The 17,323-nt window shown below is 40.4% G+C and overlaps 1 protein-coding gene across 1 annotated transcript in view; it reads left to right on the forward strand.

The window, feature by feature from the left end:
* The window catches only part of LOC140740137 (adhesion G protein-coupled receptor E3-like), a 139,896-nt gene that overhangs the window by 12,204 nt on the left and 110,369 nt on the right, over nucleotides 1-17,323 (forward strand). The window contains exons 2-3 of the mRNA XM_073069073.1: nucleotides 2,211-2,297; nucleotides 4,052-4,210. Of these exons, the coding sequence (XP_072925174.1) occupies nucleotides 2,211-2,297; nucleotides 4,052-4,210 (246 nt within the window). The remainder of the gene's footprint in view (nucleotides 1-2,210; nucleotides 2,298-4,051; nucleotides 4,211-17,323) is intronic.

The following is a 17,323-nucleotide window of genomic DNA, read 5'->3' on the forward strand; positions in this document are numbered from 1 at the left end:
TTAATACCATCATTCCAAAAAAACTGATTCCTAAGCTCCGGAACCTGGGTCTTAGCACTCAGATCTGCAGCTGGATCTTCAACTTCCTCACAGACAGGACCTAGGCTGTAAAAATAGGGGACAAGCTCTCCTCTACAATCACTCTGAGCACTGGTGCCCCACAAGGCTGTGTACTCAGCCCCCTGCTGTACTCACTGTACACCCATGATTGTATAGCCAAGTTTCCATCGAACTCAATATAGAAGTTTGCTGATGACACCACAAATGTAGGCTGTATCTTGGGTAATGATGAGTCTGAGTACAGAGAGGAAATTAAGAACTTGGTGGCATGGTGCAAAGACAATAACCTATCCCTCAACATCAGCAAGACGAAAGAATTGGTTGTTGACTTCAGAAGGAGTAGTGGACCGCACAACCCCATCTACATCGGTGGTGCACAGGTGGAACAGGTCAAAAGCTTTAAGTTCCTCGGGGTGAATATCACAAATGACCTGACTTGGTCTAACCAAGCAGAGTCCACTGCCAAGAAGGCCCACCGGTGCCTTTACTTCCTGAGAAAGCTGAAGAAATTTGGCCTGTCCCCTAAAACCCTCACTAATTTTTATAGATACACTGTAGAAAGCATTCTTCTAGGGTGCATCACAACCTGGTATGGAAGTTGTCCTGTCCAAGACCGGAAGAAGCTGCAGAAGATCGTGAACATAGCCCAGCACATCACACAAACCAATCTTCCATCCTTGGACTCACTTTACACTGCACGCTGTCGGAGCAGTGCTGCCAGGATAATCAAGGACACGATCCACCCAGCCAACACACTTTTTGCCCTCTTCCCTCCGGGAGAAGGTTCAGGAGCTTGAAGATTCGTACGGCCAGATTTGGGAACAACTTCTTTCTAACTGTGATAAGACTGCTGAACTGATCCTGACCCGGATCTGGGCCGTACCTTCCAAATATCCAGACCTGACTTGCACTACCTTACTTTCCCTTTTCTATTTTCTAATTATGATTTATAATTTAAATTTTTATTATATTTACTTTGATTTGTACTCCAGGGAGCACGAAGCGCAGAATCAAATATTGCTGTGATGATTGTACGCTCTAGTATCAACTGTTTGGTGATAATAAAGTAAGGTATAAGTATAAAAGATATCCAGTGGTAGATTAAAGAAACAAAGGTTGGTTCTATTTTAATGAATTTGTCATTGTTTCAGGCTATTTCAGTAGCCTTGAATACTTCTACCCTTGAAACTGCATGTTATTCCAACCTCTCCTTTGCTTACTTAGACAAAGAAACCTTATTGCCATAGACACCTAAACAATATTACAGTGTAAATATTTCAGGCTTTAGGTACTGCAAGCAATGCTGGAATATATAACTACAGCTAAATATTCTTGAAAAGCTTTTGGTGAATCGGTTCAGTCATTGCTCTCTTTGAAATGGAGGTTTTGTCATTGATGCAGTTAGTAGAATTTCCAAGAGGTTAAACCATTGCTGAATGACTATGGCTATACTTCCCATTCAAGGTTAAATGCGATGTTCAAGGGAATATTATGGTTGTGATCTTATTCAACCTAGCTGGTTTATGTCAACATGCCACCAACTGGCCTGTGGTCAGCCCATATCATTGTAAACCTTTCTTGCCCAAGTGCATCTTAACTGTTGTTAAAGTACCTGCCTCAAGCACTTCCTCTGGCAGCTCATTTCACACATGGACTCTGTGAGAAAGTTGCCCCTTGTGTTCTTAAATATCTCCCCTCACACCCCAACCCTATGTCACCTGAACTTGATTCCTCAGTTCTGTGAAAAATAACTTATATGCATTCATCCTATCTATGATTTTCATGAGTTTCTGCACCGGGGTGAAAAGACTCCTGATTCTCTTACTCTCCAAAGAATAAAATTCCATCCTGCTCACTCTCTTTCCATAATTCAGTCCCTTGAGTCCCAGCAACATGCTGGTAAACCTTCATGAAGATGCTGGCATGCCACGCACCTGATGAACTCATTACAACTAATTCCCAAGGAATCAGGCATCAAACAGCTCTAGGTAATTTTATTGATTACATCTTTGCAGAGTCACAGAGCTTTTCTCTAAATTTAGTCAATTGTTAAAGCATTAACCATGTTTCCTTTCCTTCTTTGTAGTTCTGTAGGAGTGGAATGAAGTATGAAATGGATTCTTACCAAGTTTTTTTCTGGTTTCTTTTAGTGATTTACTTCAGTCACGTAAGGATTCAAGCTGTACACCCACCGTGTCCGAATGGATACAATTATCAGGATATTAATGGCTGTGTTGGTGAGTTGGAGTACAACATTTTCACTCAAAGAATCTCTTTACCATTCATTCTCCCTGCAGCTGTCAGCCAAAGCTCAGAAAAAGAAATAAACAACTTATTTTCCTGGGCTATTCACAACTAAAGAATCTCCTGATTCTGAAATGAATGGGAGGCTGTGGTGTCCAAACACATACATTTATACAGTGATTTTGGGACAAATATCACAGAAACACAGAAACAGGATTGTAAGTCAGTTCTGCCATTCAATATCATCATGACCTATCATTCACTTTCAGTGCCTCATTCCTGCTTCCTCTCCTCTTGATCCCCATAGCCCTAAGAAAAATCTAACCTGGAATATATTTCATGTTTAGGCTTCAACTTGTTTCTGCAGCGAGACATTTCACAGATTCAGCATTCTCTCAGAGAAGGAATCTCTCTTCCTCCCTGTTTTAAATAAATAAATTCTTATACTATGATTGCTGAGCCATCAGGAACATTCATACTGCGCGTTATCTTCCTGGCCTGTTAGCATTCTCATTCTTTTAAACTCTGGTGAGTATGTCACTAGTTGATACAACTCTCCAGGCATCAGCCCTGTAATCTTAGGAATCTGTCCAGTGGACCTTTGGTGAATTATTTTCATAGTTAGAACAACCTTCCTCAGATAGGGAGACCAGATCTGTACACAATACTCCAGGTGCAGGCTCATCACGGTTCTGCAAATCTCTACTTTTAGTACTCAAATTCCCTGTAACAAAGCTGAACAAACCATTTTCTGACCTATCACCCGCTGCATCTGCATGAAGACATCCAGATCCTGTTGTAACTGTTCTTTTCCACCATTCAGATAATCTGCCTTCTTGATATATTGCCCCCAAAATGGATTACCTCAAATTATTCATGTTGTACAGCATCAGCCTAGTATCTAGGCACCTCTCTACCTGTTAATGAACCTTGAGTCTTCTGTATCCTCTAGGCTGATATTCCCACCCAGCTTTGTGTTATCTGTAAAACTAGAGAAAGTACTATTAACTCCTTCATTCAAATCATTAATTTATGGTAAGTAACTAGGGTTCCAACAATGATCCCTATGGTACTTAACCCTGTGACTGCCACTCAGAGGAAACCATGTTTATTTCTGTTTCTTGTGGGCCAAATATTTTTTTATCTAGATCAGCACCTTACCCTCATCCCATGTTGACTTAATTTTTGTGGGATATTAGCACCAGCTTTCTGGAAGTTTAAATACACTGCATCCACTGCTTCTCCCTTATGCATCCTCATGTTGTACAGATTCTATTGAGGTTGCCCAATTTAGTCATTCTTCAAGTGCCCTGTCATTGATGTCAGCCTAACTGGTCTAGGAGTTCCTGTTTTATCTTGCGACCTTTGTAAACACTAGGGTTACATTCACTCTTATTAATTGGAACTGTTCCAGAACTAAACAAAGCTGGAAAGTGATCATCGATACATCGACCATCTTCAGTGTCACTTCCTAAAGTACTTGCAATACAGTCTATTGGGCTCGGGGAATTTAAAAGTCTTTAATCCTTTTAATATTTTAATACCATTTTCCACAAATACTAAGTTTGTTTAGTTCCCTCCTTTCATTAGACCCTGTGTACCTTAATAGATCTGGGAAGTTGTTGCATGAGAAGGGATAGGATCAGGCCTGATCAGCTAAGCAGCATGACAGGTGGCTGACTTTTGCTCCTAATTCATACATTTTTGAGCTTTTATTAAACCTTGAATCATTTTCTCTTCAATTCAGATGATGATGAGTGCTCTTATGGGGAAAGTGTTACAGAAGCTATGTGTGGTCACAATACTGTTTGTTACAACACAGAGGGAGGCTTCTATTGTAACTGTCAGGAAGGATATATGAACTTACAGAAGAATAGTAACTTCACAAAGCTGGAAAACTGCACAGGTGAGTGATAACACTCATATTTTTGGTATTTAGTGCTTTACTTATTGACACATTCTGAAGTTTTCCCCCGACCTTAGCACGGGTCAGTCAGAAGATGTCTTGTTGTTCTTCTCCGGTATAAAGTGGGAGTACTCACAAATCAAGCCTCCTGCCATTTATTTCAATGTTGCTGCAATGTCTCTGCCGGTGGCCCATATACAAGTCTCATTCCCCATTTTTCCTGGTAATTTAAATCAAATCTCCAATTGATTCAGTTTTTCTTTAAATTCCTCCCCCCCCCCCCTCCCAAAGACCTTGAACACTCTACTCATGGGAGGTTAATGAGCTTCCCTCTGTTCATCTCGTCTAATCCTGTTGTGGATTTTTCTGTCTCTAGGAACAAAAGCTAAGAGGTAATTTCCATCTGTTGAATCAAGTAATTCAATTAGATGAGAAATGATGGCAGATTTTTCAAATTCAGGATCAGAATCAGGTTTAATATCACCAACATATGTCATGAAATTTGTAAATCTCTCAGTGGCCCCACATTTTAATTCCACGTCCCATTCCCATTCTGATATGTCTATCCATGGCCTCCTCTACTGTCAAGCTGAAGCCACACTCAGGTTGGAGGAACAACACCTTATATTATGTCTGGGTAGCCTCCAACCTGATAGCATGAACACTGATTTCTCTAACTTCTGTTAATGCCCCTCCTCCCTTTCTTACCCCATCCCCAATTTATTTATTCCCCCCTCCTTTTTTTTCCTCTCTCTGCCCATCACTGTTTGCCTGTTGTCCATCTCCTACTGGTGCACCCCTCCCCCTTTATTTCTCCTTAGGTCTCCCGTCCCATGATCCCTTCCCTTCTCCAGCTCTGTATCCCTTTTTCCAATCACCCTTCCTGCTCTTAGCTTCATCCCTCTCCCTCTCCCTCCTGTCTTCTCCTATCATTTCGGATTTCCCCCCCCCCCACCCCCCACCCTCTACTTTCAAATCTCTTACTATCTTTTCTTTCAGGTAGTCCTGACAAAGGGTGTCAGCCCGAAACGTCGACAGTGCTTCTTCCTATAGATGCTGCCTGGCTTGCTGTGTTCCACCAGCATTGTGTGTGTGTTGCTCCAAATACTATTTCAGTTTTTTCCCGTCAGAAACTTTGAAAAAATTATGGTGTACATTTGTTCAATTATGATACCATAAGACAAGGGATACCATAAAACCCTTTTTGTACCGCGCACTGGTTTGAAATTGACAATATTCTTGCAGACTGACTGACGGAGGAGTTGGGGGGGGGCACAGGTGTTAATCACGACCGGAATATCAGTGATAAGTCAACTATAATTCACTTATAAGTGGCTAATACATTCAATTTCATTTTTAAAAGGGTTTATCTAACGAATTTAATATTAAAAACACTGCACATATTTTACTCACATGAATATAGTGATAAGTCAATTATAACTCACTTACAAGTCAATAGCATCATAACATTTTAAGTAAGGTTTGGATATTAAACACACAGCGCACATTTTCCTCATATAGATAGATAGATAGATAGATAGATACTTTATTCATCCCCATGGGGAAATTCAACATTTTTTTCCAATGTCCCATACACTTGTTGTAGCAAAAACTCATTACATACAATACTTAACTCAGTAATAATATGATATGCATCTAAATCACTAACTCAAAAAGCATTAATAATAGCTTTAAAAAAGTTAAAAAAGTTTAAAAAAGTATGAACATATAAAATTACTGCAACACACCAGTGAGAAGACAAGGTGAGGGCCGAAGGTCCCTGTACCGGGGCCATGGCGGTCACAGTCCGGAGAAAGCGACCGACCGAGCGAGGAGTGCGACAGGGCGCGTCCCCACCCCCCTTGTAGGTAGGTAGGATTTATCGGCTGACAAAAGTTTGTCTCGAGGGATGACTTTCAGCAGATCGCAGCAAGGTAGCTGCTCTGCTACTTATGAAACCCTGAGCCTGAATTAGGTCGTCTGTGAATATTTTACCACCAGGTTCCCCACGAACCTTCGGTGTGCTAAACAGGTTTAGAGGTGGCGCCCATCTGTCCGCACTCCAGGCCGGTAGCAACTGCACTTCTCGCTGGCCGTGCGAGGTGGCCGGTTAACCAAGGCCAACCAGTGATCCCTGGCGCGAGGGTATCACTGCATTTAGGCGACTGGTGACCTCGCGTGCGTTCAAGTTCAACAGTGGACGTGACAGGGAATGAGGAAAGGTGCAGCTGATTCATATCATTTCATATCGCCAAATCATATCGTTTCCTCGCTGCCCAGTGGTTGGGGACCACTGCCATAAGACCATAACACCAGATACAGTATTCTCAAAATGCTGGTAGAACACAGCAGGCTAGGCAGCATCTATAGGGAGAAGCGATGTCGACGTTTTGGGCCGAGACCCTTCGTCAGGACTAACCGAAAGGAAAGATATTAAGAGATTTGAAAGTAGTGGGGGGAGGGGGAAATGCGAAATGATAGGAGAAGACCGGAGGGGGTGGGATGAAGCTAAGAGCTGGAAAGGTGATTGGCGAAAGTGATACCGAGCTGGAGAAGGGAAAGGATCATGGGACGGGAGGCCTCAGGAGAAAGAAAGTGGGGGGGAAGCACCAGAGGGAGATGGAGAACAAGCAAACAACTAAATATATCAGGGATGGAGTAAGAAGGGGAGGAGGGGCATTAACGGAAGTTAGAGAAGTCAATGTTCATGCCATCAGGTTGGAGGCTACTACATTCAATGGCGAATTCAACCTGGCGAGGTTGGAGGCCTATGGCATGAACATTGACTTCTCTAACTTCCGTTAATGCCCCTCCTCCCCTTCTTACCCCATCCCTGATATATTTAGTTGTTTGCCTGTTCTCCATCTCCCTCTGGTGCTTCCTCCCCCCTTTCTTTCTCCTGAGACCTCCCATCCCATGATCCTTTCCCTTCTCCGGCTCTGTATCACTTTCGCCAATCACCTTTCCAGCTCTTAGCTTCATCCCACCCCCTCTGGTCTACTCCTATCATTTCGCATTTTCCCCTCCCCCCACTACTTTCAAATCTCTTACTATCTTTCCTCTCGGTTAGTCCTGACGAAGGGTCTCGGCCCGAAACGTCGACATCGCTTCTCCCTATTGATGCTGCCTAGCCTGCTGTGTTCCACCAGCATTTTGTGTGTGTTGTTTGAATTTCCAGCATCTGCAGATTTCCTCGTGTATACAGTATTCTCTCTTCTTCTTGACAAATTCATCTCAAAAGCTGGTAAAGCAAACTTCAAGGAGAGCTTCTTTCCTTAACATTGGGATTTTAGCTGTGAATGCAAAGATCTAATATCACAGGCAGACACAGACAGTCTGCAGATGCCTGAAATTCAAAGCAATACACACACAGGGTCGGAAGGTGTTAAATCTTTGTAGATAGAGCTAAAGAACTGCAAGGTTAGAAAGACCCTGATGGAAGTTGCATACAGACCCCCAAATTGAATTGAATTGACTTTATTTCTTTTCTTTTTAAATCTTTTTATTAATTTTAAGAAAAACATTAGTGAACTATGAATACAAAACGTTTGAGAGTACATAATTAATAGTTTAAATAAACAATCAGATATGTAATAATCAATATATAAGGCCTCCCAAACTCATAGTATTAATGTAAAAGAATCGAAAAAGAGAAAAAAAAACCCAACAAAAACTAAAAGAAAACTTTAAAAAAACTAACCAATATGGGCAATTGCATAATGTTAAATACATACAGTAGTGCCGATAACTCCGAACCTCCATCCAAATAATTAAGGATAATAACAGTAAGGTTTAGGATCAGACCATTTAACTCATATGAAAATGTTGAATAAATGGTCTCCAAGTTTCCTCAAATTTAACTGAAGAATCAAAAACCACACTTCTAATTTTTTCTAAACTCAGACAAGAAATAGTTTGAGCAAACCACTGAAATACAGTTGGAGGGTTAATTTCTTTCCAATTCAGTAAAATAGATCTTCTAGCCATTAATGTAACAAATGCAATCATTCGTTGAGATGAAGCGGATAGATGATTATTATCTATCATAGGTAAACCAAAAATTGCAGTAAAAGGATGCGGTTGGAGATTGATATTTAAAACTCTTGAGATAATATTAAAAATATCTTTCCAATAATTTTGTAAACAAGGACAGGACCAAAACATATGAGTCAGTGACGCAACATCAGAATGACATCTGTCACAGGTTGAATTAACATAAGAATAAAATCGAGCAAGTTTATCTTTAGACATGTGAGCTCTATGTACAACCTTAAATTGTATTAGGGCATGTTTAGCACAAATAGAGGACGAATTTACCAATGATAAAAAATTTTCCCATTCCTCAGTAGATATAGGACAATGCAATTCTTCTTGCCATTCCTTCTTAATTTTTCCTGATACATCTGGCTGTCCACTCATAATCATATTATAAATGATAGCTACTAAACCCTTTTGACAAGGATTGAGGGCTAAAATTCTTTCTGTAATGTCCAATGGACATTCTTTCGAAAAAGACTTTAATTCATTATACAGAAAATTTCTGACTTGCAAATATCTAAAAAAATGGGTTTTAGGTAAATTATATTTATTAGATAGCTGTTCAAAGGACATAATGTTATCATCCAAAAACAGATCACGAAAACATGTTATACCTTTTGTTTTCCATAAAAGAAAAGCTTGATCTATAGATGAAGACCGAAAAAAGTAGTTAGATATTATAGGACATGACAGCATAAACTTATTCAAGCCAAAAAATTTACGAAATTGAAACCAAATTCGTAATGTATACTTGACTATAGGATTAGTTATCTGTTTATTCATTTTGAATAATGAAAAAGGAAGTGAAGATCCTAAGGTTGAGATCAGTGAAAAATCTTGCACAGATTTACATTCCAAATTTACCCATTGTGGGCAAGCAGCTGTAGTCAATTCTTGTGTCCAGAATATTAAATACCATATATTAACTGCCCAATAGTAAAATCTTAAGTTTGGTAGAGCCAAGCCGCCCTCCTTCTTAGGCTTCTGTAAATATTTTTTGCCTAGTCTAGGATTTTTGTTCTGCCACAAATAAGAAGATATTTTAGAGTCAACCATATCAAAAAAAGATTTAGGAATAAAAATTGGTAATGCTTGAAATAAATATAAAAATTTAGGTAGTATCATCATCTTAATGGCATTAACTCTGCCTACCAAAGACAAAGATAATGGAGACCACCTATTAACCAGTTGCTTAATTTGATCGATTAAAGGTAGAAAATTAATTTTAAATAAATCTTTATGTTTTTTAATAATTTTAATACCTAAATAAGTAAAATAATCTGTAACAATTCTATATGGTACATGATTATAAATTGGAACATGCATATTTAATGGAAATAGTTCACTCTTATTAAAATTCAATTTATAACCAGAAAAGTTACTAAATTGAGCGAGCAAAGAAGAAATAGCAGGAATAGATCTTTCAGGGTCAGATATATATAATAACAAGTCATCCGCATATAATGATACCTTATATGTTGTCTCCCCACGGGTAATACCAAAAATATTGGGTGATTCACGAATAGCTATAGCCAAGGGTTCTAAAGCAATGTCAAATAATAAAGGACTTAAAGGACAACCTTGCCTTGTACCACGAAATAGCTGAAAAAAAGGGGATCTTTGATTATTGGTAAAAACCGAAGCTAAGGGTTTATGGTATATTAATTTAATCCATGAAATAAATTTTGAACTAAAATTAAAATGTTGCATTGTACTAAATAAATATGGCCATTCGACTCTATCAAATGCTTTTTCGGCATCTAAAGAAATGACACATTCTGGTATTTTAGATGAAGAGGTATAAATAATATTAATTAATTTTCTAATATTAAAAGATGAATAGCGATTTTTTATAAATCCAGTCTGATCTTCAGAAATAATTCGAGGTAATATATTTTCTAATCTAATAGCCAAAATTTTACTAAAAATCTTAAAATCCGTATTCAACAAGGATATAGGCCGATAAGATGCGCATTCAGTAGGGTCTTTATCTTTTTTAAGAATTAAAGAAATAGAAGCTTCATAAAAAGATTGTGGTAGTTTACCTATACTTAATGCATCTTTAAAAATTTTACAAAGCCAAGGAGAAAGTATGGAAGAAAAAGATTTGAAAAATTCTGTAGAAAAACCATCTGGACCAGAAGCTTTACCCGAATTCATTGAAAAAATAGCCTTTTCTATTTCAGACTCCATAATAGGTGTGTCCAAAAATACACTATCCTCAACAGTTACTTTTGGAATATTCAATTTCCTTAAAAATTCATTTATTATAGAACAGTCCTTAGTACATTCTGATTGATATAAGGAATTATAAAAATCTTGAAAGGCTTTATTTATCTCTTTGTGATCGATCGTCAAAGTACCATCTTGTTTACGAATCCTAGTAATCTGTCATTTATCCGAAACAACTTTCAATTGGTTAGCTAGTAATTTACCAGACTTATCTCCATATACATAGAATTGGGCTTTTGATTTAATTAACTGACTTTCAATCGAGGAGGATAATAGTAAGCTATGCTCCGAATTGACTTTATTTCTTACATCCTTCACATACATGAGGAGTAAAAATCTTTATGTTACGTCTCCATCTAAATGTACAATGTGCAATCATAGTAATCTATAATAATTTATAATAAATAGAACAGTCAATGTAATCTAGAGGACACTCAGATCAGCATGAGTTAATCAATGGCCTGGTGGAAGAAGTTGTCCTGGAGCCTGTTGGTCCTGGCTTTGATGCTGTGGTACTGTTTCCCGGATGGTAGCAGCTGGAATAGATTGTGGTTGAGGTGACTCAGGTCCCCAATGATCCTATGAGCCCTTTTTACACACCTGTCCTTAGAAATGTAGTGAATCATGGGAAGTTCACAACTACAGATGCACTGGCCTGTCCACACCACACCCTGCAGAGTCCTGCGATTAAGGGAGGTACAGTTCCCATACCAGGCAGTGATACTGCCAGTCAGGATGCTCTCAATTGTGCCCCTGTAGAAAGTTCTTATGAATTGGGGGCCCATACCAAACTTCCTCAACTGTCTGACATGAAAGAGGTGCTGTTCTGCCTTTCTCACCACACAGCTGGTGTGTACAGACCATGTGAGTTCCTCAGTGATGTGGATGCTGAGGGAATTCAAACTGTTTACCCTCTCAACCTTCTCAACTCCAGATCCACAACCAGCTCCTTTGTTTTTGCAACATCGAGGGAGAGGTTGTTTTCTTGACACCACTGTGTCAGAGAGATGACTTTTTCCCTGTAGGCCACCTCATCATTGTTTGAGATAAGGCCAATCAATGTAGTGTCATCTGCAAATTTAATTAGCAGATTAGAGCTGGGAGTGGCGACATAGTCATGGGTATACAGGGAGCAAAAGAGGGGACTCAGTACACAGCCCTGAGGGGCTCCTGTGTTGAGAGTCAGAGGGGTGGTGGAGGTGAGGGAACCCACTCTTGCCTCCTGCTAGCGATCTGACAGGAAGTCCAGGATCTCAACTCGTGGATGAGCCCTCTAGAGGATCAGCTATTCTTGACTGAGTGTTGTGCAATAAACCAGAATTGATTAGAGACCTTAAGGTAAAAGAACCTTAAGGGGAAAGTGATCATAATGTGATCGAATTCACACTGCAATTTGAGAAGAAAAATCTAAAGACAGACATATCAATATTATAGTGGTGTAAAGGGAATTACAGAGGCATGAGAGAGGAGTTGGCCACAATTGATTGGAAAAGAACACTAGCAGGATGATGGCAAAGCAGCAATGGCTGTTTGAGACGCACACCATGAAGAGCAGTGAGAGCTCGTCCCCACCACCACCCTTCGGCTATGACTACCTTTGGAGCCTAATGGAGGCGTTAGTGATGATCTTTCAAGAATCACTGACTTTACATCACACCCACATGTCTTACTTTCGCTCGCCTGTTCATTGTGGTGATAATTTGTCACAATTTACCACAGTAAAAGTGTTATTAATAAGTATTTAGACATAGTTCTTACTCTATTATCCATCCATATACTGTTGACCAACTTCAGTAGTCCTATTTTAAACCAGGAGGATCATAAAGTTGAGACTGACTAAAAGAGGAAAACAATTGAAAATGATATAATAACTATTAATATCTGACATGTCAGAGTCCTAGCGACTAAAGAACAGAAACAGGCTATTCGGCTCATCTAATATGTGCTCTGGCTATTCTGTCTAGTCCCATCGACCCAGGAGAAATTTCTTCACTCAGGGGGGCCTGAGAGTGTGGAACGAGCTGCCAGTGCAAGTGGTACATGGGAGCTTGATTTCAACATATAAGAGAAGGCTGGATAGGTACATGGATAGTAGGGGTATAGAGGGTTATGGTCCCAGTGCATGTCAATGGGAGTAGGCAGTCTAAATGGATCGGCATGGACTACATAGGCCAAAGGGCCTGTTTCTTCTGGTTTAAGATGACACTAATGAGAGACAACAGTTTCCTGGTGGTTCGTAAAGCAAGAAATACAACTAAGTACTTTATTATCAGCATTTTTCTGTGGGTAAATTGTAAACTATCACTGCAAACAATGAAAAAGTGAGCAAAGGTGAGGCTGACTTGCAGGTTGAGGCATGTGGGTGCAATGCAAATTCTGAGCATCGCAAGTTTGTGGAGAAGTGGTCTTAGCAGGGTCGAGGCATATTCTAGATGGAGTCAGAGTCAGAAACAGAATTGGAGCGAGCAGAGCGGAGAAATTTTGGAGAAGCTTCAGAGCCCATCCACCTAAACTGAGAGCAAGGTTGGATCGATCTAAGTTCTGGGCTGATCTGGAAAGTTTGGGTACGGGAAAGAACATGGTGGCAGAATCTCTGCACAGAGCATATTGGTAAGGTAGGGCCCGGGTCCTGTGCAGAGGATGACCCAGTGTTAGAAAATTTAAACACAGCCCAGATGGACTGAGAAGACAAGGTTTCAGAACTGAAGGCAAGGGCCAGACCAATTTTGTTTACTGCTTCGAGACATTTGCTTCACTCTCCGTGGAACTGAGGCTGTGTAACTACTCCCCCTGTTCCAGGCTTTGTGTCTACGAGCTTCATGATGATTTGCCCCACTGTGTGATGAACCAAGGCCGCAGCTGTGAGCTTGATCTGGCTGTCATGGTATTTACAGGTTTAATCATAATGGAGCTCCTATTTTGCTTCCCAGGCAAAACATTTTCTTCCAATACTCTGCCTGCAAAATTAATTCCATTCCTCTATGCATTGGACTCGATGTGATGTTACTTGCAGGAAAAGATTTCCGGGCAAATTGGTGCACTCTAAATGAAACAATAGACAATTTTTTAGATATGAGGAGTGGTAACAATTCAGCCGTGTTCTTACAGAACAACAGAGCAGGTATGAAGGGCCTACTGACCTACTCTTGATCTGTTTCTCATCTTTTTACACTCTCATATCATAATTCTTCAATCTTTATGAAATTTTCCCTGTTCTTCTGTTTCTTAACATCCGTACTATCTTTGTTACCCAATTAATATTCCATAATCTTATCAATTAATTAATTATTCAGGTTAAATAAACTTCCTTTCTGTTCCATTCCAACCCTGCATCATGGACCTCAGCTTCACATAGTGAAACCTGAATGAAGCAATGTGGCTCTCAACAACAACCAGGGCATCTGAGAGAAACGGATGCAGCCTTTTACCCATGAAGAAGCTTTGTCTCAGTGACGAGATCTTGCTAGAGCTGCTCATGGTGATGTTTGTCTTTCTGTCCCACAATACAGGTGATAATGATCTCTCAAAGCACATAAACCCCTGAGTGGAAGAGCCATTAATAGCTCCTTACTGTGGCTCACTGAAAGCCTCTGACAACCCGAGATGCCAGGCAAGACTGCACGTTAAGTACCATCATCATGGGGATGCTTCAGAACTTCCCTGGTCCTTTGAACAGCTGGTGGTTATCCTGTTGCGATTGCATATTGTCCAATTCATAAAATCATCTCATTATAAGAGAATGTTCAGATTGGACCCTTTCCTTAATCCACTTAGTTGGCAGCGAATCTCCTGCCACATTTTGACATCCACTGGATGTGTCAGCATTCTGTTAAGAAAACTGGCATGGAGATATTTCTCAGCTGGGGGAAATGGTCACTGCAACCCAGTATAAAGAATGAATACTATTCACATGCCTGTTTCATATTGATTACAGAAAATAATGAATGTTTCCAAATTCCATCAGTGTGTGGGCCAAATACTATACATTTTAATACAGTGGGATTTTCTACTGCCATCCCATCAGGACTAACTAACTTCACAGTTGGTTATACAGCACATACAAGTATGTTATTGAGCTTTTACAGTGCATGATCTCCCTGTGTTGAGCTTGGTACCGTTGTTGTGATGCTGGGTATATGTGATTGAAATTGTTCTGTTCAAGGTGGATAAGCGAAGGATATTTAAAAGTAAAGAAAAATAAAAGAAAAGGTTGGTACAATGAGACTGCGGGAGCAGGTAATGCAAATGTCTCACAACTCCAGGCATACATGCTCAATCTGATCTTGGTGCTCCCCGTTGACATAGTATCCTAATTTCTGGGAAGGTGGAGCAGATAAGTGGCGATACTTTATGTGCAGCTATGATGGAAATCATTACACATTCCCATTTAGAGCTATTACAGCTGAAATCCACAGTCAAAGTTACAGTAAACAACATTATTGTAAGACACTTAAAAGATCTATTGATCCTTAAATTAATGGACCCCACCTGGAACACTTGGGTTGTGAGTGCAGTTCCCCTTTAAGAAAATGAAACCAGGGATAGCAAGCTAGTTTACAGGTATGATCAAAACGCCTTAGACTCTGCCAGTCTCTGGAAAATAAAGTTGAAGACCTCAGAGCAAAATTGTAGGACCTGAGGTATATCAGGGACTCCTGGTGTGGTGGTAGAGACTTTTAAGTGATGTTTCAGCAGGTACATGGATGTAAGGATGATGGAGGGACATGGACAGGATGTAGATAGGAGGGATTAGTAGATAGGAGCTATATACCTGTGAGAGTCGGTGGGTACATAGACTGCCTCCAGAGTTGAAGACAAGAGATCTAGAAAGGGGAGAAAGATGTGAGAAATGGACCAAGTAAATCTGAGAGCAGGGTGGAAGCTGCAAACAAAGTTGATGAAATCAACGAGCTCAGCATGGGTGCAAGAAGCAGTACCAATGCAGTTACCAATGTAACATAAGAAGAGTTGGGAAGTGGTGCCGGTGTAGGCTTAGAACATGGACCGCTCCACATAACCGATGAAAAGACAGGCATACCTGGGACCCATGCGAGTGCCCATGACTTCACCTTTGGTTTGAAGGAAGTAGGAGGAGGTGAAGGAAAAATTGTTGAGGGTGAGGACCTGGAAGTATAAATTGGGAACATATGTGAACTAGGAAGCATAGATTAGAAACAGATGTGAACTTGGAAGCATAAATTGGAAACAGATCTACTCAGGAAATGTGGCAAAACCTCAGGGGATATTTGCGTGGCGTTTTGCATAGCTACATTCCAATGAGACAGGGAAAGGATGGTAGGGTACAGAAACCATAGTGTATAAAGGCTGTTGAAAATCTAGTCAAAAAGAAGAGAAAAGGTTCAAAAAACTAGGTAATTATTGAGCTCTAGAAGATTATAAGGCTAGTTGGGAGGAGCTTGAGAAAGAAATTAGGAGAGCCGGAAGGGGCCATGATAAGGCCTTGGTGAGCAGGATTAAGGAAAACCTCAAAGCATTCTACAAGTACATGAAGAGCAAGAAGATAAGACATGAGAGAATAGGACTAATCAAGTGTGACAGTGGAAAAGTGCCTATGGAAACGGAGGTGATAGCAGAGGTATTCAATGAATACTTTGCTTCAGTATTCACTGCAGAAAAGGATCTTGGCGATTGTAGGGATGACTTACAGCAGATTGAAAAGCTTGAGCATATAGACATTAAGAAAGAGGATGTGCTGGAGCTTTTGGAAAGCATCAAGTTGGATAAGTCTCCGGGACTGAAAAAGATGTACCCCAGGCTACTGTAGAAGGCAAGGGAGGAGATTGCTGAGTCCCTGATAATGGTTTTACATCATCAATGGGGAAAGGAGAGAGGTTCCAGAGAACTGAAGGGCTGCAGATGTTGTTTTATTCATGAAAGGGAGTAGAGATAGCCCAGGAAATGATAGATCAGTGGGTTTTACTTCAGTGGTTGGTAAGTTGATGGAAAAGATTCTGAGAGGCAGGATTTATGAACTTTTGGAGAGGCATAATATGATTAGGAATAGTCAGCATGGCTTTGTCAAAGGCAGATCGTGCTTTATGAGCCTGTTGAATTTTTTGAGGATATGACTAAACACGTTGATAAAGATACAGCAGTAGATGTAGTGTATATGGATTTCAGCAAGGCTTTTGATAAGGTACCCCATGCAAGGTGTATTGGGAAAGCAAGGAGGCATAGGATCAAGGGTTCCTTGCTTTGTGGATCCAGAATTGGCTTGCTCACAGAAGGCAAAGAGTGGCTGTAGATGGGTCATATTCTACATGGAGGTTGTTGACCAATGGTGTGCTTCAGGGATCTGTTTTGGGAACCCTTCTCTTTGTGATTTTTATAAGTGACCTGGATGAAGTGGAGGGATGGGTTAGTAAATTCACTGATGACACAAAGGTTGGGGGTCTTGTGGATAGTGTGGAGGGCTGTAAGAGGTTACAGTGGAACATCAATAAGACGCAAAACTGCGCTGAGAAGTGGCAGATGGAATTCAACCCATATAAGTGTGAGGTGGTTCATTTTGGTAGGTCAAATATGATGGCAGAATATAGTATTAATGGTAAGACTCTTGGCAGTGTGGAGGACCAGAGGGATCTTGGGTTCCGATCCAATAGGACACTCAAAGCAGCTGTGCAGGTTGACTGTGTGGTTCAGAAGGCATACGGTGCATTGACCTTCATCAATCATGGGAATGAGTTTAAGAGCCGAGAGGTAATGTTATAGCTACATAGGACCCTAGTCAGGCCCCAGTTGTAGTACTGTGCTCAGTTCCGGTCACCTCACTACAGGAAGGATGTGGAAACTATAGAATGGGTTCAGAGGAGATTTACAAGT

This window comes from Hemitrygon akajei, chromosome 16, assembly GCF_048418815.1.
Source record: "Hemitrygon akajei chromosome 16, sHemAka1.3, whole genome shotgun sequence".
Taxonomy (NCBI): domain Eukaryota; kingdom Metazoa; phylum Chordata; class Chondrichthyes; order Myliobatiformes; family Dasyatidae; genus Hemitrygon; species Hemitrygon akajei.